At 50.6% G+C, this 26,317-nt stretch overlaps 1 protein-coding gene across 2 annotated transcripts in view; it reads left to right on the top strand.

The window, feature by feature from the left end:
• Window positions 1-26,317, top strand: part of ELK3 (ETS transcription factor ELK3) — a 65,315-nt gene that overhangs the window by 8,243 nt on the left and 30,755 nt on the right. For both annotated transcript variants that reach the window (XM_079775264.1, XM_079775265.1), the window contains exon 2: window positions 17,590-17,798. In XM_079775264.1, coding sequence (XP_079631390.1) covers window positions 17,592-17,798 — 207 coding nt within the window. In that variant the 5' untranslated portion in view covers window positions 17,590-17,591. The remainder of the gene's footprint in view (window positions 1-17,589; window positions 17,799-26,317) is intronic.

The raw sequence follows: 26,317 nt of genomic DNA, 5'->3' as shown, positions 1-26,317 counted from the left end.
GACAGTAAATTAGTTGGATTAATAACAGGCATATCTTTTGGTTAACCCATAAAGACAACCAAGAAGATCCTCTATAGATAATATTTCGTTTTCCAGAAGTTTTGTCCAGACTTTCAAGAACAGTAGATGTACAGAAGTCAGGTTAGTTTGTTAAATATCGGAGAGGACAACATTAGCCCTGTTGTTGATATCAGTGTTACACAAAGAATGGTTGGTTCACAGGTAAATAATTCAAAGGAGAGTATAGCGTGAAAGAATCTCCATGTAAAGTTCTTTCCATATTAAAATGAATCATTCTGAAGCAACCATCATGAAACCTTTATCAAGACTTTAATTGATCAAGTTTTCATAGTTCCCTTGGGCTGAATTCCATAATACAGGGTGAGGTAAAAGTAGGTTGACAGTTGTTTGTGTGGAAAATAATACAGTAATTCATAAATAATAATGCAAGGATCAAGTGTGTCTTGAGCACTCACAACTGTAAACTTACTTTTGCCCCACCCAGTGTCCACCGTTACAAGTTCTTCGTGTATGCTAACACCTGTGTGGGTAGCTTTTGTCTTTCTGTCTGTAATTTTTTGTAACTTATGAATGACATTTCTGATTGAATTTTAAAATAAAAAAAAGACTGGGAGATGATAAAAAGATGAATGACTACCTAAATTTTTTGGGGGGGAAGGGGGGCAGGATCTGTTCATTTCAGCCCAGTTTTGCCAAGGAGCTGTTTGTTGATCATCAAAGCTTGGTTTACCAGAATGTATGACTAAGGAGAGTTTTCTCCCTGCACTTAATTGTGAGCAGAGAGAGATTAAAACAACAACAACAACAACAGAACAAGCCCTGGACTTGATCCCGGGATGAGCTTCCGGGTACCTGCAGGCGTTCCCGCACACTGTCTGTACCTGTAAGTTCTCACCGTCCTCAGAATGAGGACACCAGGCCCAGAAAGGATCGTATGCTCATTGGGCAAGAGAAGGGCTGTAGATGTTAGAGCAGTTTCCCAGCACTGACAGTGAAGAAGAACACTCCTCTGGTGAACACTCCGTGAACTGGAAATCTAATTTCTCCAGTATTTCCTCATTGGAGTTTGGAAGGTTTGCCCTCAGAGCCTAATATACAAGCCCTCATTTTTGTTGTTCATTTGAAAATGAAAGAGAAAAGCACTGGCAGAGAGAGAGAGAGGGAGAGGGAGCGGGAAGGTGTGTGGGGGGGGGGGAGAGAGAGAGAGAGAGAGAGGGAGGAGGGATGTCTAAGAGTGGGACAGTGTGATCTCGGTTGCTACGCCTCTATGCAGAGCCCCTCTGGTAGGGTTTGAGCCCTAGCTCTGTGCAGAGGATAGAATCATAAAGGAATGTTTGTTAAACATCACCCCCAAGGAATCATTGATTCACTGTAAGAACTCAGGAGAGAACTTGGGTGTATTTCCATAATTTTCAGGAGAAGAGAAAGCTGAGATTCCTGATCATTTCAGCAAGGCCTATTAAGAACTTAGAAGAAGGGACAGGGACCCGGCGGTGTTATTTGGAAGGCCACCCGGAGATGCAGCCCTTCAATCTTGTACGGCCTTGCCATGGGAAATCCTCTGGAATCTAGAGTTCGTGAGTGTTGGTAGGGAAGTGATGTCTGCTAAGGTCCTCACCTGTTTTCCAAGCACCGGACAGTGATCATTTAGGTCAGAGGCTGTTAGATGGTAGAACATTGCCTTTTTTTTTCTCTCTCTCTCTCCTAAGGATATGTTTTCTTACTGATTTTAGAGAGAGAGGAAGTGGGAGAGAGAGAGAGAAACATTGATGGGTTGCCTCATCCTGACCTGCAACCTATGTATGTGACCTGACTGGGAATTGAACCCGCAGCCTTTTGGTATACGGGACAATGCTCCAACCAGCTGAGCTGCCTCACCAGGGCTCTGCTCCCCCCCCCCCCCCCCCCGCCTTTCTTTCTTTAAAGCCTTTTAGAACAGATTCTCCAAGTACCATTCTGGGTCAGGATTGGAGCTGATTAAACGCCAGGCAGAGCCATGTCATCAACATCTGTGCTGCGAGTGGAGAAGAGGGCAGTGGTGGCTGTGATGGGCTGGCTTCGTCTGTGATAAGTTGAGACAAAAAACGGAAGCAGTGCTCAGCCAGCCACTCAGAGTGCTTTGTGCCTAATTCACTTGCTTAGCCGTTTTAGCCCTCTTCTCTATTCTGCATGTACGACACGTGGATAAGTTGAGTAATTTTGAAGCGTATTAACAGTTTCTGAAAGTGAATTACTTTCATTACAAAAGTGGATGCTGTCAGAAGATGCCTTGAGCCACACACCGTGACCCACGCGGACTGGGCCTCTCGAAAGCTCCGAGCTCTCAGATGTGAGGATGGTCCTGTTCTGATTCAAATCAGAGCTGAACCACAAGAACGGCACCCTCCTCCAGGCTTCGCCACATCCTTTGCTTTTTTTTTTGTTTTAACCTAAATATTAAGAACTAATTTGTTTGTAGGAAAGTAGAAACTTGAAGACCTTGATGTAGAAGATCATCCATGCATCCAAATGATGAAAATATAGAAAGGGACGTTTTTCTTTAGAAAGGGGGCAAAGGACCGTTGATAGCAGGAGCCGGCTGTTGTCTTGTCCTGCTAATAGAATTACGTTGTACAGTTATTGGAAGAGTAGGTAGGGGGACAAGTTGTACGTGACATTTCTAAAAGGACCAGGCCAGGTGAGTGGGTGGCAGGTTTCTGCCTGGGAATTGAGGGCCACGAGCACACTTTGGGCTGTGAATCTTGATGTTTGATGTGAATGCCACCACCAGCCGTTCTCTGCGTGACACGAGTGGACGGACCATCGGTCTTCCACTTGATGACAGTTTTGTTATTTTCTTCATTTATCCAATGCAGTTTTGGGATCAGTTTTTAAAAATTAGGCTTTAAGGATAAGGCATTGGGAGAAGGTCATTTCCTTTTGAAATCACGCACTGTCTCTTTTTGCCACCGTTTTCTTAGGAGTAACCGAACTCAGCAGGGACATAAGGATATTTTTTCCTGTGTTCCAGTGGGCGGGGTTTGCTTGTGCATCAGGCTTGATGTTAAAGAGACATGCAGATAAAAAGTGAGATGGCTTTTGCTTGGCATTTCCCCTTAATGCCCTTATATTTTTGTGTCATGTGGAAGAGGACTTTGTTAGAGATGGTTTAAATTTAGAAGAAACTCTGCATTTGATATGGTCCTGTGTGTCTAGACTTGATATCCATGTACAGAGATGTAAGAGAAATACATGCATACGGGGAGAGTAAAAGCAATAGGAGGGATAGTTCCTACCTTCAGGACTCACAGATGTCCACCACATGAGCAGGTGGTGATGTTTTGAAGACTGCAGAGTCACTGTCTTTTTATAGATCCTTCCAAAGTGAATATATTACCATACCAGATTTATGTGTACATGTTTATGCCTAGAATTTCCATGCCCTAAACTGTACAAGAGTTTTGCTGAGAAGGACACTGAAGAAAAGCAGTGAGGCTAATGTGACCGCAGAATCTAGAAGCCTGGCAGTGTCCAGGTCTTGCTTAGGTGACCACACCTGTGAGGTAGCTCTTTGTGCTTCTGTAAAATCTCTAACGGAGATGTCACCAACCAGAAATCCATAGCCGCTTTTGCAGGAGTAGTGTATAGAGTAGGACCCAAAGATTAGCTGATGTCAGTATTATCTAGCTAAGTCTTGACATTGCCCCAAACCAGCGCATTATGGCACATGTTAAATTTCAGAAAAAGGGGGGAAAAAAGGTTTAAATACTGTTAGCCATTTGTAAATTAGCAGTTCAAGTATGCTATATTGTAAAATTTTAAAACATCATATATGTCTAACCAATGTCAAGATCAGCTATCTGGGATATACTATTTTAAAAAGACATCTAAATCCAGCCGGTGTGGCTCAGTGGTTGAGAGTTGGCCCATGAACCAAGAGGTCACCAGTTCGATTCCTAGTCAGGGCACATGTCCGGGTTGCAGGCTCAGTCCCCAGTAGGGGGACGTGCAGGAGGCAACCAATTTATGTTTCTCTCTCATTGATGCTTCTATGTCTCTATCCCTCTCCCTCTCCTCCTCTCTCTCTCAAATCAATAAAAAAAAAACAACACTCATAAAAATACATCTAAAATAGTTTCAGTGGATTTACTCCAGAGAAGAGGGAAAGATAACTTTCCCAGGAATGCTGATGTTGGGGACAGTTTTCTTTCATGACTTAACCATCCAGAAATGATGGGAGGAATGGTACTTTATCATTTTAAGTTCAGCAGAGAAGACCAGAGAGTTCACAGTTTCTCTGGGAAGACCATGGCTCCTCACCCTCTGCGGGCCTTTCTGGGGAGGAAAGCTGGAGGGAGAGGGCCAGGGGTTCCCGTTTAGTAGCTTGATGTGCCTGGCATGCCTGAGAAGCAGGCGCTGGGAATGAGACATGGCCTGCTGGCAGTAAATGAAGACGAGAACAACTGCATGGAGCTCTGGGGGCGCTGTGGGGCCTGGGTGGCTTTGGTAGGACAGGGGAGCAGGAACAGGGCTCCCACTGGAGGGAGTTTGGGGCGGGGGACTGGAGATAGGGGCCGTGAGGGGAGGAAGGTGCAGATGTCGGTGGGGGCCAGGCCAGGTGCAGCCGGGCCAGGGAAAGGCGAGGGTGCACAGATGTCACCTTTCTGTCCGGAAATGCGTGGCGCTGCAGCAGGAGGGGGGGGGGGGTGCAAGCACAGCGCTGCACATTTCCGGGTCCCCAGGGTCCTTTGGGGGTCCTTCTGAGAGGAAGGGATGGTGTCCCGGCCACACCTGACCTACCCGGGACTTATTCCTGCCGGGCCGTGGTGTCAGCCTGGGGTGCCCTAACTAGTGACCTCTTGGTTCATGAGCCAACTCTCAACCACTGAGCCACACAATGTCAAGATCAGCTATCTGGTATATACGTGTGAGAGGGATGGCCGTGGTCTGTGCGGGTGGCGATGAAGGAATGGCCATTGTGAAGCAGGCGTGTTGCGGGTTGCCATTGATGGACAAAGAGCAGTGTCCAGATGTTTAATGAGAAGAGGTAGGACCTGAATTTTCTTTTCTTCTCTCAAACATATTTTATCTGGCCTTTTTTTTTTTTTTTCCTTCTAATGTTTCCACTGGGTGGTGCTGCAGGAATTCCTACCTTTTGCCTTGGATCTCCCCTTCCCAGAAAGACGCTCTGAAGCATAATGGGAGGAAGTCCTGATTTAGAAAGATTTTACAGTTCCAACACAATAGGAGAGTCTGGAGGATGCTCTGGCAGGAAACGGCTCCGTTCCTGGATGTGGAAAAACCGCCATCATTTCGTATCGTGCACAAGTGTTCTTGCCGCACGAGGCACACTCTCTTGGCTTTCGCCAGCTTGTTTTCCAGCGCAGAACAGCCTTCACGTTCACCACTAGAGAGGATGACTTCATTCCAGTGGACGTGGTCGGGCAGGTTTCCTTTATTTTCAGTTTTCGTAGAATTAGCCTCACCAAGTCCCCAAGCAAATACACATTTTCTGATGTGAAATGAATCAGATTTTAAACATGTGTCTGTTAAGGCTTTATTGATGTTGGAGGCATTTCCCCCTTCTTCTTTTAGAGATCATTTGCACAAGATATTGGTCAGAAGATAACTTAGATTTTTACTTTCAAAATACTTGTAATCATAAAAAGTCTTTTAGTTTGATAAGACTTAGGTATGAGGGTGGCGGGGGGGGGGGGGGTGTTTGGCCACCTCCCTGTTTTACAGAGAAAGAAGTTGAGACGGAGAGAAACTGGGGTCCCTGCCTGAGATCGCCCACCTCCTGTAAAGCTCGGACAAGATGAGGATGTCTGTGTCTGACCCCCTTCCCTTGGGCACAGGACCACATTCTATTAATACGAATAGTAAAAAAATGGAGGTGAAAGATTTTCCATTCAAAGGCCTATGAAACACAAGGATCAAGGGGAGTAGGGGGTGGGGGAATACCCACTGGAAATTAGGAAGCAGCTCATACGGAGTTCAATTTCAGGACAGTTGGCAAGATTTTAAGTGCATTTTACTGAATGCAAAACAGTGTTTGTGTGTGGGGGCGGGTTGGGGGGGGGGCACGGTGTCAAGATCCTCCATGAAATCCCAGGTATTTCTTTCTTAGAACCTGAAACAGGGATTCCCCAGAGGTGTTTGTTTTTATTTATTTTTGTTCATTTTCACCCAAGGATATTTTTTCATTGGTTTTTAGAGAGAGTGGAAGGGAGGTGGGGGGAAGAGAGAGAGAGAGAGAGAGAGACACTTGGATGTGAGACACATTGATTGGTTGCCTCCCACATTCGTCCTGCCCAGGACACGGAATCGAACCTGCAACTCAGGTACGTGCCCTTGACCGGGAATCGAACCTGGGACCCCTGGGTTTCAACACAATGGAAGAGTCATTGATGACTCTTCTTGAACCTGAGACCCTCTAACTACTTAGCCACACAGGCCAGGGCCAAAGGTGTTTGCTTTTAAAGGGGACACTCAGAGCCCTGCTGGGTGCTGGGTGCACACTAGGAACTGTAGGGTTGTGTCAGTGCGGTCCCCAGCCTGTGCCTGTCACATGGGAAGTCTTTCTCATAATTCATGTCTTCATCCTGAGAAATGGGCTCAGGCGCTGGGCCCCTCCCTGGGGCCAGGCTAGGTCACTTCTGACTTTCATCATCTTGTTTCTCTGTCCTGTGTACACACTGTGTTGGGGGTTGCGGGGCGGGGAAGGGGGGGAGGAGGTATGTCCTTCCTCCCAAGAAGGAGCTAAGTCACAGAATGAACAGCTTCTCACATCCCCATCTTCGGAATCGAGAGCCCACCTTCATTCTTTAGTGTTGGATGTACCTGGAGCATAGCTAAACCCATATACTAGCACAGACCTTTTTATTTTTTTATTTTTATATGTATTTCTAAATATGTTTTTATTGATTTCAGAGAGGAAGGGAGAGGGAGAGAGATAGAAACATCAATGATGAGAGAGAATCATTGATCAGCTGCCTCCTGCTTGCCCCTTACTGGGGATCAAGCCCGCAACCCAGGCATGTGCCCTGACCGGAATTGAACCCTGACCTCCTGGTTCATAGTTTGTGATGCTCAACCACTGAGCTACACCAGCAGGGCTACAGATCTTTTTAAAAGGAAAATTGAAAACAAAATGATGGGATGGGTTCAAAGTCTGTTTCTTAAAACAACCAATTGGGACAATTGGACTCACCCATGAGGCAAAGCCAGACATAAACGAGGAAATTTCCCGATTTGAGTGGGAATGCCATAGTGCCCTTGAGGTTAAAATGGGACTCTTCTCTCAGCAGCATGATGTGTGCGCATGAGCATGAAGCCTCTGCCAGAGGGAATGCGCGTGGTGATTGAGAATCTGGGCTTCGGGGCCTGGACAGGAGCGAGGAGGCTCTGCCCATTCACCCCTGTGGCCAGATTCTCATAAAGGTCCAGCCATGGACCAAACACAGGAAGAAGATACTGCCCTGGGGATGTGATTGCGTGTGTGTATGCATGTGTGTATGTGTCTTCTCTGTTGTGATTACATGCTGTAGGTTGTCTACATAAAACAGCAGTTTCCCATAGTTCAGCCTAATGTGACACGTGTGATGATGAGTGTGATGAGCTAGGACTCTGCCTTATATTCATCTGTTACGTACCAAAGCCTCACAAGTTAGAAGTCACCAGTAGCCTTGGACCAGTAGTCACCATATTTACCTGAACTAACTTCTGCTGTGCACAGTATTATGAAAGTCATGAGTTTTCACTGGGGACTTATTGGTAGCTTTATCCCATCGAATGAGTTACTTTTCTAGTTCCATATTCTTTTGGTCCAAATGACTACTGTTAGGAGCATTTGCTTAGTATTTTTTTTTTTTTTTTAGAATAAAAATACTTAGAATTACAAAATACTTAGACTTGCTCAGTCTCCCCCCCGCCCCCCCACCCCCCACCCCCGTAGAATTCATAGAGCTAAGCATTCTGGGGAGGAACCCCGCCTCGGGGAGATTTCTTGGGCAGCAAGTGGTGTTCTTTCAGAGAGCAGGGTCTGGCCGTCGCGTTGAGGGTTAAAGCAGAGGTGACACACAGGCAAAATGAAACCAGAGCTGCAATTACAAAGTGGGGCAGATGTAGGAGGCCAGGTTTCCTGTGGCCCATTTTCCAGTTTCCTGCCTGCAACCTGCAGAACAGGAAGCCGGGTGTTACCGAGTATGAGAACTGCAGGACGACGTGCTCCGGGCCAGAACGGAGACACACGCAAACAGCCCGGACAACAAAGACACTTGCAAAGAAAGTGAACGTTTGGGTCTTAGTCCAGAAATGTCTGGGAAGGAACAACCCATCTGTTTAAAGAAAAAGCATTGTCAACAGTGCGGCGAAGGCCTGGGGTGGGGCGGGGGTGGGGTGGAGAGGGACAAAGGTGGGGGGCTGTGGGGGGACATCTGTAATGCTGTCAACAATGAATAAAATAAAATACACAACAAGAAATGAAAGAGTATTGTCAGCAGAGCCTGCGTGTCCACATGAGACTCTATGGGGGCACCCGGGGGCTGGCTGTTGCAGATTGTAAGAACCTCTGATTTTTCATCTCTCAGGACATGGTCTGCTTTTTAATCCAGTGGGTTACCTGGAAAGATCTCCCCTGCGAGGCCCAGGACTGCTAAATCTGTTTCCTGGGCAGGTTGATATACGAGGGAGGTGGATGTGGTTAACCGACGGGCTGTAATGAACTACAGCCTCCCTTTGGGAAGGCTGGGTGACCAGTTGGCTGCTTTGATCTAGCAGGCTTGTGTTCCTTTAACTGCCCAATAAAGTCGTGTCTGATGCTTTCGGAGAAGAGATGGAAATGGTGATGTGTATGTTGAAGACGACAGATCGCGCACACTCCCTTTGTGTGTGTGTGTGTGTGTGTCGCTACCCAATGTGAGGAGAGGCAGGGCTCAGGCGGTCAGAAGACATCGGAGAAGCGGACACGACCATCGTCCTCCTGAGGGGAAAGAAAAAAGAGAAAAATGAAATGATTCGGGGTCTAGGCTCCTTGACACACAGAAGAGTCTCTGAAGTCATACGTTACAACCCCCACTTCAATGGTAACGCAATTAAGATCCAAAGAAGTTGAGATTCACTGCACACCGTTTTCTTGAATGCCTGTTGATGCTGATGGCGTGGTGGCCAGCAATAAAGAGCTCCAGCTGTGGGTGCCGCGGTGAAGGCTTTCTAGAAGGCAGAAGGCAACACATAAGCCTCGTCCAAGGCTTCTAATGGCCAGGGCCCAGGGCTGAGCTTGTCCCAGACACCCGCTCATTCCAGTTAACCTGCTTCTTGGAGGGACAGAGAAATAGGTGTGTCCTTCTGGGACAACCAGTTATTTGTTTACCCCGTGGATGGAGCCCCTCTCCAGCTTCCAGCCCGGGAAGAACACGCGCTGTACCAGGAATGTCAGGAAGCTTGGGGACATCGCCGAATGAGGGATCAAAGAGGTACCCATCGGAGTGGGCCTAGAATGGGAAGAGGCCTCTTACACCTCCACGTGGGATCGGAGGTCTGGTCAGGGCAGTGGTGCGGTGCGGTGGGGTGCGGTGCGGTGGGGTGGGGTGGGAAGTGGCATGAATATACGGATGTGGGAGGAAGTAGAATGGCTCAAACACACTTTCCCAGCCCGAGTTGATGTAGCCATCGCTTTACTTTTCCAAAGGAAATTCCCACAAAAAAAGTCACCTACGAAGCAGTTGACTTGTTTCTAACGTGCCCAGAGATAACACAGAGTTTCAGAAGGCAAGGGGTGGATCACTGGGCAGTAAACGCCTATGTTGTTATTACAGTGGCTAAAAGTGATTTCCCCTGAAAAATCTTTTTCTTTTCTCCGGTGGAAGAGTTATTTGGAAAACATTGCAAACTGTAAAGGGTCAGTAAGTAGGCTGCGCAACGTCCGCTTTCCCTCTCTTTTCCTGCGCATTTCACTCTCTTTAAAAAATGGGCAGTCTGTACGTATCCACAGAACCAATGAGAATACAAACACTTGTTAATAGATAAAAAGCTTTGAGGGGCACAAACTTGACCTCACAGAGTAGCATTTTTTTTTTTTTTTACATGCAGCTATTGACAATTAAAATATTTTTGAAAATACATTTCCATAATCTTAGTTCCTCCTACAAAAATAAAGATTTCTAGTATGGGCTGCGTAATTACCAGATGTTATCCTTATTAACTTAATTCCTTAAAATTAGCCTTTGCTGAGTTACTGCAGACCTCAGGTAATACATATTGTTGTTTCCCAATTCCTTGATTTAAGAGCAGGGTTTGTTTTAGATAATGAAATGGTTTCTGCCCTTTCTCTTGGACACTGATAATGTAATGGTACAGAAACACTCTGTAGATGCTGCTGTAGACAGAGGACTTGGACAGGGGAGTTGAATCTAAGAGAATTTTTGCTATGAAGTGTTCAAATCCATCCTTATTTCTCTAATGTGCAAGTTTTAACAAGCAGAAAAGACCGGTACTTACTGAGCGCCTGCTTTACTTATTTCTTACACATTTCTCCTTTCCTTGGCCTCTCTCACTTCTGACTAATGTTTTTTAAGTCGGCTAATTTCTTTAGTTCCTACAATGCATAAGCTTTAGAAAATGAAAGACAATAATTCTACCTCCTCAACCCCCACCTCAGTGTAACTTTAAAAATGAACTCAGGAACATGCAAAGAGAAGTGTTAGGCTGCCATCAATAGAAAGAAGAACAAATTAGTGGGTATTTGACTTCTAAGAATGGAAGCAAAAAAACCTCACGCTTTGCATAAAGATTCCGGGCAGCCCCATCTCACATTAAGACGTCTGGCGCCACCTTGTGGCAGACCGAAAGAATGCCTGCTTCCAAGAACAGGAAAGCAGCTTCAAGGCAGCCTGAGGAAGGGGGGGTGGGGGGGGGCTCCCACAGCCCACAGCGGCAGGTCCAGGTGTGGTGGGCTTGACGCGTAAAACAATTTGGGGGAACCCTCTTTGTGCAAAAAAACCTCCTGAAGTCAGAAATGTAAGATCACGAGGGCTCTTAGACTTGTGCAAAGTGATGGTCCCTGAATCAGCCTCAGGGTGCAGGTTCAGGGTTGACAAGGGGATGCTGGTGGTCCTGGCGTAGAGCTAACTTAACTTTCCCGCCATCCCTGCGAGGGAGCTCAGTCACCCTGCTGCTGAGACACTCCAGGCCCCAGGGGGCGGCTGTCTGTGTGTAAACTGCAGGTCGTGGCACTCCAGGTCCCGCTGCTGCTGCTTCCTTGGCATTCGTCATTGCTGTTCCCACCCCTGCCTTGTTATAACGTCTGCCTGGTTCCCTCCTGGATTAATGGGCAAAATTACATCTTTAACCTGTCTTCATTTTTATATCTGTCAGAGAGCCAGGATGTTACCCAGTGTGAAAGTTATTGTTATTATTTGTGTATTGACTTCAGAGAGAGGAAGGGAGGAGGGGAGAAAGATAGAAGCATCAATGATGAGAGAGGATCATTGACTGGCTGCCTCCTGCACGCCCCCCTACTTGGGATCGAGCCCACAATCTGGGCATGTGCCCCTGCCTGGAAATGGAACTGTGACCTCCTGGTCGATGCTCAACCACCGAGCCACACTGGCCAGGCTGAAATTTTTTTTTTTAACAAAGGCATTTTTCAACTCTCAGTTTCTCAAGGAGGCCTTCCAAGACTGCTCGTGCATCCCAGGCTGCCAGCCCTTCCACCGGCTCTGGCTGCATTTTCCCGTGAAGTCGGTATCGAGGTCTAAGGGGCTCCTCTTCCTGTCAGAGCCGTGGCACCTTAGAGTGGACTGATCTCCGTGGATACGTAAGTGCAGAGTTGGATTCTGCAATTACAACACCGTGTAGAATTGCCTGCATTCAGAATAACCTGCGGTGTCATTTAGCAGTCACGTTTGCTGTTGGTGGCCTGTCTTCTCCCCGTGAAGGCACGCCCCATGAGGACAGTGATCTTCGTCTTTTTCGTTCACTGGTATGTCCCAAATACCCGGCGTCTGGGCATAACATGGACACTCACAAAAAAGGACAGGTGTGGGGAGAATTGCGTTTTGGAGAGCATAGTAGTGTAAGCACATTTTTTTAAAAAATATTTTATTAATTTTTTACAGAGAGGAAGAGAGAGGGATAGAGAGTTAGAAACATCGATGAGAGAGAAACACCGATCAGCTGCCTCCTGCACACCCCCTACTGGGGATGTGCCCGCAACCAAGGTACATGCCCTTGACCGGAATCGAACCTGGGACCCTTGAGTCCGCAGGCCGACGCTCTATCCACTGAGCCAAACCAGTTTCGGCATGTGTAAGCACATTTTACATACAAGTACCTACGTTGGCTCAGTCCTTGCCCTAACCTTTGGGTGAGCGTTGGATGCGTTTCCACAAAACATCATCTATCCTATGTAAAATTAACCGCTAATCTGAGTGGAGGGGGGATGTGTGTTATCTGTGAATTTCATTTTACCGATCTATGAGAATTACAGACCTTGAGGAGCCTATATCAAAGGGAGAACGTAATAAACATTTTAATGAAAATCATTTGTCAACATGGGGAAACCTATTAATTTTCCCCCTGTGCCTTTAAAAGGAGCTATGTGTATTAGTCAAATTGGACAGCCTGATTTAGACGATCTAACTATCCCCACTGCGGCGAGATCTAGGGTGTATATTACAGAGGGAGAGCAGTTGGGGCAAAGAGCAGGTAGCCTTGTTCTCTGGAGAGGCCTGGAAGCGGGTCTGCCAGCTGCTGTACTGTCCCGTCCCGTCCGGTTAGCTCCGGGGAAACGGCGGCCATTCACTGCAGGCTGCGCGACACGCGACACGGAGGTGAAGTTACTGTCAAGTGCCAAGGAGCTCCTCTTCCTGTCGGGGTGGTGACGCCTCAGAGGACTGATCCTCTCAGATATCTAAGCGCAGCGTTTGGTTTTGAGTGGCATTACCATACGCGATGGAATCTCATACATTCAAAATAAGGTCTGGACGGGGGGAGGGGAAGGAGAAGCATTTTCTAATGAGCAGAAATTTGTTTTGGAGGAATGCTTTTAAAGCATTTATATAGCATTTCGTTCATGTGTTAGATGCATTTTCACTTATTATTTTTTTTAAAGAAAATTTTTATTGGTTTTGAGAGAAAGAGGAAGGGAGAAGGAGCGTGAAACATCCATGACCCGGGCTGCCTCCTGCACACCCCCTACTGGGGACAGAGCCCGCGACCTGGGCACGTGCCCTGCCTGGACATCGAACCGGCAACTTTGTGGTGTATAGGATGCTGCCCAACCAACTGAGGCACAGCGGCCAGGGCTCATGTGTTCTGTGTATTTTCAGTGGAGAGTTTTACAGATCGGCTAAATGAGGCCAGGCTGATGAAACATTTTAGCTTAAAGCTGGCCTCTGTTTGCATAATAATGTGCACAGCCCAAATCTCTAGTATCAACACTTTTTTGGACTTTTTATTAGATGGGAGCCAGAGTACACTGTTGAATTACTCATACTCCTCGTAATGGAGCCAGATACACTGGATTTTATTACACCTGCATGTTAAGACACAGGGCTTCTTTGAGGAATTAATTTGGGGGGGGGGGGGACCAAACACTTAGATTTTTTTTTTTTCTGGTGAGAGAGAGATTCATTTGGATGAATTTGCTATTTCGGCGTTGGCGGTTGTTGGAAGAGCATGCTCCCAGTCACGATGCTAGATTCCTCCTTTTGCAATGTCCCGGAGGGAACAACGTTTGTAGCTGACAGGGGCGTGATAGAGTGTGAAGCGTGATTGCATGTAAAAACAACTGTGCAAATGTGACACTTAATCACGATTAAAATGAGTTAAGATTTGAATTAAAATCAAAGAAACACAGTGAGTGAGCGCTCTTGCATGGAGAGCACAGCGGTGACGTCAGCTGGTGGCCCCTGCCCTCCTGGCCCCCCCGTGCCCCCGCCCCCCCTAGGGCACACTCATGCATTCTAATCCCACCTAGGGCTCTGGCCAGAGGGTGTGGGAGGGCCCACAGCTGTCTTTGGGGCCCAGTCCATCCCAGGATTACTTCTGCCAAGTGTTGAAGGGAGTGACAGATGTTTCTAGATGTGATTATTAGCTCACAGGGAAATATTTCTGAGACTCATCTCTGAGTCATGTGTGACTGGGATTTTCAACAGAAGAGATTTGTGTGCTGTGCAGTCATCGAAACTGGTGGACCAACCCCGGGCGGAGGGGCGGCTGGAGAGCGCTGGGGAAGCGGAGAATGAGGCCCTCAGCCTTAGGCAGGAATGGCTTGATGCCTTCGTCACCTCCGGTGGAGCTGTGTTACTCACATTTAACTCTTCCGAGTAACGCTCCAGCCCTCAGTGGTGGCCCGGCTGTGACACCTCGGCCTGGGAGAATCCAGGGGGAAGGAAGGGAATGTTCCACAGCCCGCCCAGCCACCAACCAAGCTCTCCTGGCATCTGAGAGTTTGCGGGCAGCTCTGTGGTTCTTGGTTCACAGCTCCGTGCCTCCCCTCGGCCCAGTTCCTGCATTCCAGAAGTCTGGGGGGTGGGGAGCTGATCTGGAGGTCCCATCTCCACCACTTGCTCCTCTTGCCTTTTCATTTCTACTCTTTTACCTCTCTGTTTTCTTTCTTCCATTTCCTCCTCCTACTTTTGTCTTAGACCACGGCCATTGTGCGCATGGTCATCACTGAGCCCAACGGAGCCCTCTATGAGTAAGGACATGGTCAGCCAATCCCTCTGCATCTCATAGAATACTTTTTGTAAAGTGCTGGTGATTGTAAATGTAGGCACTACAGTGTAAAGACATTGCACCCCAGTAAAGAGAGAATTTTTAAGGCATAGACATCGGGCTGACATTGTAATAGTCAGCTTTTGCTGCAATGGTGCCGTGTAACAAACGGCCCCTAGACTTGCTGGCTTACAACAGCATTTCTTTTTCTCCTGGGTTGGCTTCAGGGATGCTACTTCAGACTATGGGACCTGAGACTTGGCTCCAGGCTTCGGGTTGAGTTCAGGTTGGGCCCATGCATCACATTTTGGAGCAGCAGCTTCACAGTGGTAACAGGAGCACAGGAGGAAAAGTACAAACATGTGAAGCTCCTGCAAATGCAGCTCAGATTCATCACGTTGTAGCTTCTGTCACCATTCCATTGGCCACGTCAAAGCCCATGGCCAAGCCCAAATTTCAGTGGGATGGGGAAAAAGTACCCCATCCTTTGTAGGGCACTGTTGCACGATTATGTGAACAGGGGAAGGAGGGAAGGCTTGAGGGCGTTTACCCAGCCTGCTCCATAGCTCCCATGCACGCCGCCATGAAAAGGGATTCCAGGAAGCGCAAGCAGCTCTGAGGAGGCCTGCGTGGGAGGAGCACTGAGTGTGAAATGCATACAGGCACTTCCCTGGTCCTCCCGTCCCCTCTGGAACACAGTGGTTCATGTCCATTGCAGGTGGGGAAGGGCAGGGGGCCACCACTTTCCCCTGGTCCTTTGCACCCTAACCTCCAAACCCGCTGGCAGCCCTCTGCCCTTTGGAGCCGGTTCCTCTGAGCATCCCCTGCAGGTTTCAAAGATATTTTTAAAGTGACTTTCTGAAGTACTTAGCTAAAAACACACCAAAGAATTTGAGACAACTGCTAGCAGTTCTTAGTGCCAGTGATGAGAGGAATGTCGGTGGCTCATCTATATTATAAAAGGCCAGTGGCCGTAATGCTGTAACGACTAAAGGACCGGTCACCAGGAGGTGCATTAATGGGTCCCGCCTGCACAGCGGGTGTGGGTCTCACGTGATTTCGCGCGCTGGGCCTCTAGACCTCTGTTAACTGGAGGGTGGTTCGTGTCAGGAGCTGGAGCTGGTGAGCTGCTGAGTGTCACAGCAGTTGTGCTTACAAGACTCGTGAGAGGCAACGGGGTTTTGATCCAACAAGACAATGAGTTGCAGTCTCTCAGACGGGGTGGCCATTGTGTGGAGGGTTGATTTCCCCTTTAAAGGGCCACACATAGAATGCCGTGTGGGTACTTGAGAACACTCCTCATCTGCTTTCCTTTAACTGAGAAACCCAGGTTGCTTAGAGAAACAATAAAATGCATTCCTTTGGCTAAACATGTGAACAGCAATGAGGAAATGAATACTTATTGGATGGTGAGGTGTTTTCACATCCTGGCCACGTGGAAAGGCAGAAAAATGAGTTGTCAGCCCAAAACCTGACCCTCTAAGAGGGTTTCATGGGAGGAGTTGTGGAGATGGCCACAGTATGGGGACAGATAACTCCCGAAGCCATTATTCTGGCTCCCAGGTCTCCCAGGGGCGGGAACCCTCACTGTTCCCTGGGTCCAGTCACGCCTCCTAGGACGTCACTGTCCCCTCCTGGCTGTCACAGTTCTTGCTGGCCTTGTCCCCAGCTCTCAGCTTGCCCATAAAGCCTCTCTGCCTACCCGAAACTCATTTCCCACCCTCTGTTAGTCCCTGGCCTCCTCGGCCCAGCACCGACTGCCACCCCATCCTGCCCCCATGGGAACCCAGCGCACGTCCTGTGTCCGGTCACCTCAGCTCATCTGAGGTGAAGCTTCTGAGTGCAGCCCAACCACCTCTTCTTTCCTCGTTGGAAGAGTGTCGATAAGAGAGATGGATTATTGTCATGGTTATTGTTGCTGTTATTATCGGGTTATTGTTGCTATTATTATCGGTTTTAGAATCGGTGCCCGTTGCCATGAAAGTCCTCAAACGCCTGCAGTTGGGGGACCACCTGAGGGAGTGGGGGGAAATGTCCTGGAGAAGGCCCTATTTGAACGGGGTCCCGGTGAATGAGTAGGAGTTCGCCAGCCTCCAAAGCCAGGGAACAGCATTTTAGGCAGAAGGAACAGCACTTACAAAGTCCACACCCGAGTCCAAGGTAAAAGATAACATTTTATAGGTTTTCCCCTCATAGCGGAGGGAAAAAAATGCTGTTCCCGCCTCCGCACGAGTGACAGTGGGGTTTGACCTGCAACCTGACGAATGCCTGGGAAAGTGCGGAACATCTGGCGGCTGGGCGCAGGCCGCACCCGGGCACCGTGCGGGGTGCTCAGAGTGCTGGGAGTACAGAGAGTAAGCCCACAAACACCCTTGCTCGCGAAGCTCATGCTATCGTCACCCCGACTGATATCCCCCAGCCTCATTACCCCAGGCCCCCACGCAAATGCACGTATCAAGGGGTCCAGCATTCATAGCAATGGACGGACTAGAGACCGACCAGCAAAGGAGTCGATAGGATGGGTGGACACAGACACTAGTGTTAAGTGGAGAACCGTTTGAATGGGGTCTAATGCTACAGGTGGGCAGTTCGTTCATCATTTTTCACTTTATTTCCAATGCAACCCTGTCACCTGTGGGGATGTGTGTTGTGAATATGAGGGCCGCAGGGCCGCCCTGTATTTCTGAACCATAGCTGTTTCCAAAAGGCAGCCCGAGGCACCCGATTCAGAGTGGCCTGGTGGGATGGACATGAACATGAGGGTATTGGGTTCCCGGGGAGGGGTGAGGGGGCACTGAGGGTTCACCGGCACCCCCTGACCCCCCAGACTTGTCCTGTGCACGGCTCTGACCACCCCTCCCTCCGCAGGTATGGAGAGTGCAATCACGCTGTGGCAGTTCCTGTTGCAGTTGCTGCTGGACCAGAAACATGAGCATCTGATCTGCTGGACCTCCAACGATGGTGAGTTCAAGCTCCTCAAAGCAGAAGAAGTGGCCAAGCTGTGGGGACTCCGCAAAAACAAGACGAACATGAACTACGACAAGCTGAGCAGAGCCCTGCGCTACTATTACGACAAGGTGAGCCCGTGCCGGCTGGGAGGCTGTGGTGGGCGGTGGAGCACCCCCTCCGTAGTTCATGGGTGAGAGCACATAGCCGACTATTGTGAAGCCAGTTAGAAAGTCAGGCAGAGGCGATGTATGCCGTTTGGGTGGTTTTGTGTGTGTTTTTGAGAAGAACAGCTATGGAGATTTCTTTTCCCAGAAGCCCTTTGGGTCTGACTTGCAGGTCCAATTCTATGCCGTCTGCATTTTCTCCGGCAGTAGCTGCAGGGCTTTGTGAACAACAGAAATGAGAGGTGGGTAGGTTGTGGGGCTTCCCTCACGGTTGCTGGGGTGACAGGATGCATGTTAAACTCTAGCAAGTCTGTGGATCTCATCTGGTTTGTAGTTCCCGCACCTGGGCCTCTCCTGGGGGGATGGTAGCGTGGGCGTTCCGTTCAGCGCCTCTGTGTCCTCATGGATAAACTGGGGTCCGACCAGTCCTGGCTCAGGATCCCTGGGAAGACGAAGCGAGTGTCATGTGGTCGGTGTTACTTAAAACCAAGCATGTCAAACTCGCGGCCAGCGGGCCGCAAACCTCATTGAAAGGAGTCATGCGGCCCGCCGCCCATGAGTTTGACATGCTTGCTTAAAACAGTGCTTGGTACATGGAGTTCGCAACTTCCCTAATCCGAAGAAAAACCACGTTCCTTTTTAAGTCACAGCATCGTTGCCAGAGCCAGGACAGTTGTGCGTTCTAATCATTTCTGGAAAAAGCATTGCTCTTCAGCGGCAATCTCTTCAGGCCCGGAATTGTTGACCATTTCTGTCTGGCTGTGTTGTTGCTGACCGTGTAGCCTCATCGACAGAAAGACTTAGTCTTAATGAGGGAGAGCTTCTGTTCTGGTTTTACTGCTCATATCGAAAGGCGAATTAAAAACTGATTGAAGTATTAGTTCCCGATCTATATTTAACGATTCCTCCTGCCAACCGCTTTGGAATTCAGGACAGAAGGATTACACGTTTCAGGAAGTGGAGGCGTCGTTAATTATAAAGGTTCCTTCGTGCGGTCGTAGTGGCACGTGATTATGGCATTGCAGTGTTCAAGGTGCTTTCCTTTCGAGTGGCAGCTCATTAGTCCCGGCTCAGTGCAGGGTCCTACGAAGACGTGGAAGCACTTGTTGCAAATGGCGCTGCCTGCAAGCCTGGCAGACGGGCTATTGGGCTATTGTTTTGCATTTTGACCCAGGTCCTAAGTCGCACGATGGGAATTGGGACCCTCTGAAGGAAAACGGTCGTCTCGCCGGCTGGCAGGGTGCCCGAGAGCCTGAGGCTTTAAAAAGAAATCATTGTTTTAAGTTAAGGTGTCAGAGGAAAGGAGTCCTGCCTCCGCGTCTGGGCCTCGGCTTCACCTCTGGACGCAGGGGCTGAGAACCCTGGGCCGTCAGCAGGAAGGGAGGTCGTGGGCTGGAAGTGACACGAAAAGATGGAAAAAGCTATTGCTGCTGAGACTACCCCTGGTCTCCCCGGAGCAGGTGTTTTTAATCTCTAGGGAAAGCCATTTCAGAGGCCACAGTCACCGGCACGTTTTGGTACTTTGTGTCTAAGGCACTGGGCTGAGGGCTCCCTACCCTCGTCTCCCTAAAACTACAACAGCCCCAAGACAGCCCCTCTGGCATCGTCTCCTTTCTCAGGTGAGGATGCGGGGCTTTGGTGAGAAACCTGCCCACGGCCCTGCAGCCAGGAAGCCGGGGAGCCAGGATGCCCACGTTCCAGGCCAAAGGCCCACGCCCCGCCTTCTGGGCCTTTCCTTCCTTTTGCCTCTGAATCACCTGAATGCCAGGTGGGCCGTCAGGCAGCACAAAGTGTATTGCCACCTTAGACATTTGTTGTTGATTATCAAGCACTTCAGCACTGAAAAATCCATTGCACACGGGGGTCAGGTTGCACCCAAGGCCGGGGATCCCAGTGGCCAGAGAGGCCTGCTCCCTGACATTGCCCCTTTCCTGTCCTGCTGGGGCTCAGCGGGAGGCCTGGCCAGGTGACCTCTGAGCAGCCGCTGATGCTGACGGTGAGCGCAGGGGCAGCTCTTGTCCTGCGTGTCGCAGGCTTGGCCCTGGCGAAGGTGCCCTGCGTCCAGCCATGGACCTGTGTGCACGTGTGCGGGTACACAGTGCAAAATGTGTATACACAGTGTACACATATGTACACACGGCTGTTTTCATCTTCCTCCTGAAATATTCTCAAGTGATGATTAAAGTGACGGTTAGATTCCTGACTTAGTTTAAAGTGAGATGAAGAGGGAGGAGGGGGTGCAGGATGAAGGAGGAGAGAGGACAGGCTGTGCGGGGGATGAGGAGAGAAGAGGGGGAGGGGGAGGAGGAGGAGGAGGAGGAGGAGGAGGGGGAGGAGGAGGAGGAGGAGAAATGGCAAAAGAAGGTTACAAAAAGTACCCTGCATGTCACGTTTTAGGTGAATACCTCTTTCAATTTTGCCAAAGTTACTCTGTATGTAAATGGAACCATATGAAATGGCCAACGTCTGACCATTTTGGACCCACAAAAATGGCGATCTTAAATGGCCCAGGCTCTCTCTAAGAGACGGACTTGAGGAGGGTCTTTGTGAATGTGAGGCCCCTGGCCACTTGGTGTGCCCCACTGTGCACCACACGTGTGTTTCAGCTTCCCAACACTCGGCATGACCTTGTCTGCCATTTATTGTCTTCTTTCCCCTCCTCTCCCTCCTCCTCCCCTCTTCCCCCTCCCCCTCCCTCCCCTCTGCCTTCGCCCTCCTTCTCCCCCTCCCCCTCCCCTGACACTCACTCCAAACCTGCTCTGCGCTGGCTGTAAATTAGGTGACTCCCTACCTTGACAGCTGTGTTCTTCCTTCCTGTGGTTTTTTTCTGTCATTTGCGAGCCACCATCTCTTCACTCTTGGCTGAAATTGCACATCCCTGGGTTTGTCCTAATAGGGAAGTGTTCCTGCCACAGTAGACGAGCGTGAGCGTGCCATCATTTTTATATGGTATACGTGATATTTTTAGCTCATTCCGGAATACTGGAGATGGGTAGAGAAAAGGAGTGGAAAATACGGGCAGAACTTGGCCGAAGGCATCGGAGGAGGGTGACGGATGGGCTGATAGTGTCAGGCTGGGCTGAGGCGCTTGAATCATCGTTGCTCCAAAAATCACTGCCCCCCCCCCCCCCCCCCCCCCCCCCGCAGCAAGGCCGTTAACAGCGTGAACTCTGGGCTGGAGTGTCTGGGTTTGAATCCAGCTCTGACTAGGTGCTTCGCCTAATCTCTCTGGCTCTCAGCTTCCTTTTTGGTAAAGTGCGTGTAATAGAGTCTGCACCATGGGCTTGTGCTGGGCATTAGCTGAGTTCACCCATTAGCTGAGAACAGTGCCCAGACACATTAGGTGCCACAGAGATTACCCAGAGTCATGATAGAGACGATCTGTTCTGTATCGCTAATCGGAAAAGCTCAGGCAGGTGCAGAGGGGGAAACGGGGACCTTGCCTGCCTTCCTGTCCTGGCCGCTCAGAGAGGACGGCTCGCGCCCCTGTGAGCATCAGGAGCGCTGGGTTGTGCTGGTTAATGACTGAAGAGGCACGGCCACCGTTTCTTTACCCAATAGCCTATTTTTAAAAAAACATATGTTTTTATCGATTTTGAAAGAGAGAGGAAGGGAGAGAGAGAGAAACATCAATGAGAGAGGAACATCTTTGATCAGCTGCTCCTGCACGTCCCCCACTGAGGATCGAGCCCTCAACCCAGGCGTGTGCCCTGACCTGGAATTGAACTGGCGACCTCTTGGTTCCTGGGTCGATGCTTAACTGCCAAGTCACACCGGCTGGGCCCAGCAGCCTATTTTTGTCTATGAAGACTGTTCAGAAAATTCAGCTACGAAGGTGTTTTCCTATGTAAGTGACTCTTCCTCGCCCCCCCTGAACCAAAGCGCACACTGTTCTGCACACCCCAGTTGGAGCGAGTCTCCCTCTTTTCTGAGCGGCCGGCACGGTCCAGGCTGGAGTCCCGCTGTCCCCAGGTCTCTGAGCCGAAGGTCACCCATCGGAAAGCGGGCATCGTAACAGCACCTTCCCTCGTCGGTTCGAGTAGGATTAAATGTGACGAGAGGCGCTCAGCACTGCCAGGTGCTTGGTGGCACACGCTCAGTAAACGCTCCTCCTTTCTGTTATCCGTGCTTATAAAACGCACTGCATGGCCTTCACGTGGCCGTGGATAGAGCTGGCTCCTTCGCACAGCTGTCCTCACGTGGTCTCCCGGCTCACCCACTTTGGCGGCTCTGGTACCCTGCGCGGGCTGCGGCACGCATTAGTTGCTCAGTTCATGTTAAAATGAATGAGCAGGTGGACAACGTAATGCGGTGGACACTACCCAAACACAGATCACTCACATAAATGTTGACGTTAAGTAAGTGTTACAGTTAAACACACACATTGTACAGTATGAGTTTCCGAGGGCTGCTGTAACAAATGACCACAACGTGTGCGGCTTGCAACAACAGCTATTTCTTGTCTCAGTCCTGGAGGCCCGAAGCCTGAGATCCCGGTGTCGGCAGGCCATGCTCTGAGACTCTGGGTAGGACCCCTCTTGCCTCTCCCTGGCTCCTGGTGCTCTAGCTTGGCCAGTAGCTGCATCGCTCTAGCCTCGGCCTCTGTCCTCACATGGCGTTCTTCCTGTGTGTCTCGGTCTCCAAGTTTCCCTCTTGTAAGGACACCAGGTCTGTTGGACTAGGGCCTCTCCCAATGACCTCATCTTAAATCGGTTGCATCAGCAAAGACCCTCCTTCCAAAGGTCACAGTCACAGGTCTGGGAGTTAGGACTTCCCCATTTCTTTTTGCGGGGAGCATCCTTCTACCCATAACACATACCTCTAGTTCACATACTGCCGGGTTTTCATTTAGCTTTTCAGAACTACACACAGAGGGGGCGCCTTGGAGATGATGGCTTGATCCAGCAAATCCTCGGGGAAAACTGCTCCCCATGACAGAGGCAGCAGCTAGATTCAGCAGCAGGGATGGAACTGGATTCTGTGACAGGCACGTCCCAGCGTGCCTGCCGTGTGTCGGGCACCGTGCTGGGTCCCCAAGGGAGGGAACAGGTGAAGACGCCGAGACCTGCCTCGGAGGGATTCAGACTCCCTGGGATTTCAGCGGTAAACGACTTAGATGGGAAGCAAAGCTGAGCCTGGTGGCTGCAGCCCCGGGTTAGCGATGGCGGAGACCCGGCGCTGGCCTCTGAGGTTCCCCGCCCCGCCTGCGTTTCTGCGGCCTCATTTCCCAGGCACAGGGAAGGCTGGGCGGCCTGGGGTTTGCAGCCGAGCACTGCCGAGGACTGCTTCCCCCACTTCGTTTTTGAAGAGGCTGCTGGGCAGACCCAAGTAAATTGCAGCAAAGGAGTGATGCCCAGCCCTGGATGCCCCTTGCTTTATGCCCGGGCATGGACCGAAGGCCCCTGTTTAGCTTGGAAACATGCAGGCTAATGGGAGGACGCCTGTGTCTGAGTCCACGCGGGGCAGACACCGGAGCTGGTGGAGACCTCATGGGACATGTCGTTTGTGCCTGAGCATTTCCGTTACCCCTTCCCAAACAGCCGTCTCCGCCTCGCGCCCTCGGAGGTGGGTTTGTTCGTTGTGGTTCTGACCGGTTGAATTTGGGGGTAGGGTTTATTTTTTTCCTTAAGTTTAAACTGACTCTTCCAGAAGGTACTTTGATAACCCGATAAAGATCTCTTTCAGAGGTTTTATTGATGAGCATGTTAACAACTCTTTTTCGCTCCTTAACAACATCGGACGGTGTTTCCATCTCTCACCCCGGGGGTGCTCAGTGGAGAGGAGAGGGGTCGATGCCCACAGCACACCTGGGACTGGCCCCGTTGGCTGCCCACGCGCCTCATGGCCTTCATTCGCTTCCAGATGAGCTCTGGGTGGTTTTAGTTACACACCCGTCTCCAGCTGGCATGGCCCCTGTCCTTCGCCTCTGCCTTCTCTTCCATCGTGGAGCCATTCCTTCTAAAACATACCCACTCCCCTTGAGCGGCTCAGCTCCTGGCCGGGAGACAGACATGCCAACCAGCTGTAACACAGCGCGAGGTATCAAACGCTAGCTGGGTCGTGATTCCAGCATCTTCCAGGAGAGACGGGGAGGCGGAGAGAAGGCCAGGAGCCCAGGACCCAGATCTGGAGAAATGAGGGTGACTGTACCAGGCTGAAAAAAGTTGGGAAAGGATCTACCAGGCCCGGGAACAGCATGTGCTAAGGCAGGGAGGCTTTTGACTTTTCAGCCTCGGAGGACTTACTTAGGGAGCGAGGGGGAGAAGAGGGGTTTGGAAGACTGGGTGGGAAATGGAGCGTGGGGTGCCTCATGCCAGAGAGTTGGAACTTTATGGCGAGGGCAACGGAGAGCTAATGAAGGGCTATACGCAGGGGAATGCCACGATCAGATCTGCATTTTAGAAATAAAAATCTTGGCCTCCTCTTAGTCTTCTCGGCATCGATCGTGTCCCTGATCTTTCTGGCCAATTCCCACAAATCGATCTCTCCCTGCTGGCTGAGTTGGGGCCACCCAGCATTAGGGCCTGCATGCGCCTCTCTAGCGCTGCCTAGGGGGCAGAGAAGGAAAACGGGGGAGTCTGCCTGCCTCCTGCATATGCCCAGCTACTGTCTTGTGCTCATAGACGCTGAAGCCAGGACTCTGGGGTGGCTGCAGAAGGAGACCTGGAAGCTCACACCATCCCTCATCCTTTTTCGGTCCAGCGTCCAACAGAGCTTTTGTCCTTCTTGTTGGCAGTGCACGCTCATCTCCGCGGGAGGCGGAAAGGGTTGCCAGCTCCCCTCCCATCAGGAGATGGAAGTGTTGATATGATGAAAAACCCTCCCGTCGCCACAGCAACGGCCCCGCTCCTTCTCACACTGTACGGAACAGTCTTGATTTTAATTGGAAGGGGTTTAGGGGGGAGCAATCAAGACAGAGCCGCTGGCAGCATATTCCCGGAAGTAGAACGCATCCCCTTCTTAGCCGAATTCGATAATTCATTTACAATTGGGTGTGCAGTCGCGACAGGAGGATGTTCGCGTGAATATCACACACCTGATAGCGACTGCCTGTGCCAGGGAGTCGGGCCCGGGCAGAATTTTTTTTAATTCCCCCAAATAAATTTTGCAAAGACAGAATGATGTATTGACTGTCAGGGTAGAGAAAGAACCCAAATCCAGCAAGCATTTGTATCCCGGAACTTTCTAGAACACCTGTGTTGGTTGCAAAGAAGACCCATCTCTCCTGGACTCCATTCGGGATGCTGTGTGTGTGCCCAGCCCTGGGTTTACATGCGGAGGGCCTGCTGTGCTTTGTTGGGTGTCTTCTCCCCGCTGCCCCCCATGTCATGTCAGCAGCTCAGATGGTTTGAAGTGTAACAGATGGCAACTGGGCTCCGCCTGGGGGCCGAGGACAGAGCCGGGGCCTCTCTGCAAGCCGTTGGCCCCGGGAGCTGCCTGGGGACCCGTCGGGGAGCTGGCGGCCGCGGGGAGGCCTTCCAGTCTCCTCACATGGCCTGGGGGAGAGCAGCAGGCACGAGGGATGTTGAGGATGCTGCCTGCCTTGCACAGGCTTCCAAGCCAGCCTCCCTGTGGCACTCCGTGTTCCCCCCAAATAGGCAGTTGCTAAGCAACACCCCGAGTCTTGGGAGTACCTTCCACACGGTTGGTGAGGCTGCCGTGCTCAGCGCTCCGCTGCCAGCACTCGGGCAGCCGGGCCAACTCCACTGACGTCAGGCTGCGGCCCCAGCCCACGCCGGCGTGCTTCCTGCTTCTTTTTGGGCTCCTTGCTGCAGGATGTTTTAGTGGTTGTGTCGGCACACTGACAACACCAACCTTCACATCCTACCACCCACTGCCCACCGCCTGCCCACTGGCCCAGCTGCTCCTCCCCGCCGCCTGCCTGGGCTCCGGCCACAGCGATCTCAGTTCCTGCCCCAGGTCTGAGCTCACATGCCCATCATCGTGGTTGGTAATGGGCCCATTTTAGAGATGGGAATACTGAGTCTCAGAGAAGTTAAGTAACAGATCCAAGACGGAGTAGCTGGTAAGCGGCAGAGCTTTCCACCTAGGAGTCTTGACCCCCCCGAGTCCACGCTCAGGATTATGAAGCTGGAGGATCACCTAGGTACAGAGCCCTGGGCCCAAACCTGAACCCCATATTCCCAATAGTGCTGATTATTACCCCAGGGCAGCCAGAGAGAGGAGGCCATCCCCCCAGTGTATGTTGTTCAAAATGACAGAACACCTCCTGGCAGCACCCTCAGAGCCAGCTGAAAACAGGAGGCGACGGTTCTGGGGGGCCTCCGGACACCCCAGACTTCCCTGTGGCCAGGTGACGCTTCCTCAAGAAAACCAGATCGGAGCATGGCTCCCGGTGGCCGCTGGGAAAGACTCCAAACTCCCTGCACCACCTGGGTCCCACCTGCCCTGCAACCCTCACTAGCATCTCCTGGGACCTCATCCTTGCCTGCCCGCGCCCTCTGCCTTTCCCCCCGGCCACC

The sequence above is a fragment of the Cnephaeus nilssonii genome, assembly GCF_951640355.1.
Source record: "Cnephaeus nilssonii genome assembly, chromosome: 6".
Lineage (NCBI taxonomy): Eukaryota > Metazoa > Chordata > Mammalia > Chiroptera > Vespertilionidae > Cnephaeus > Cnephaeus nilssonii.
Note: the sequence above shows the minus strand (reverse complement) of the source record. Positions and strands in the feature narration are given on the sequence as shown.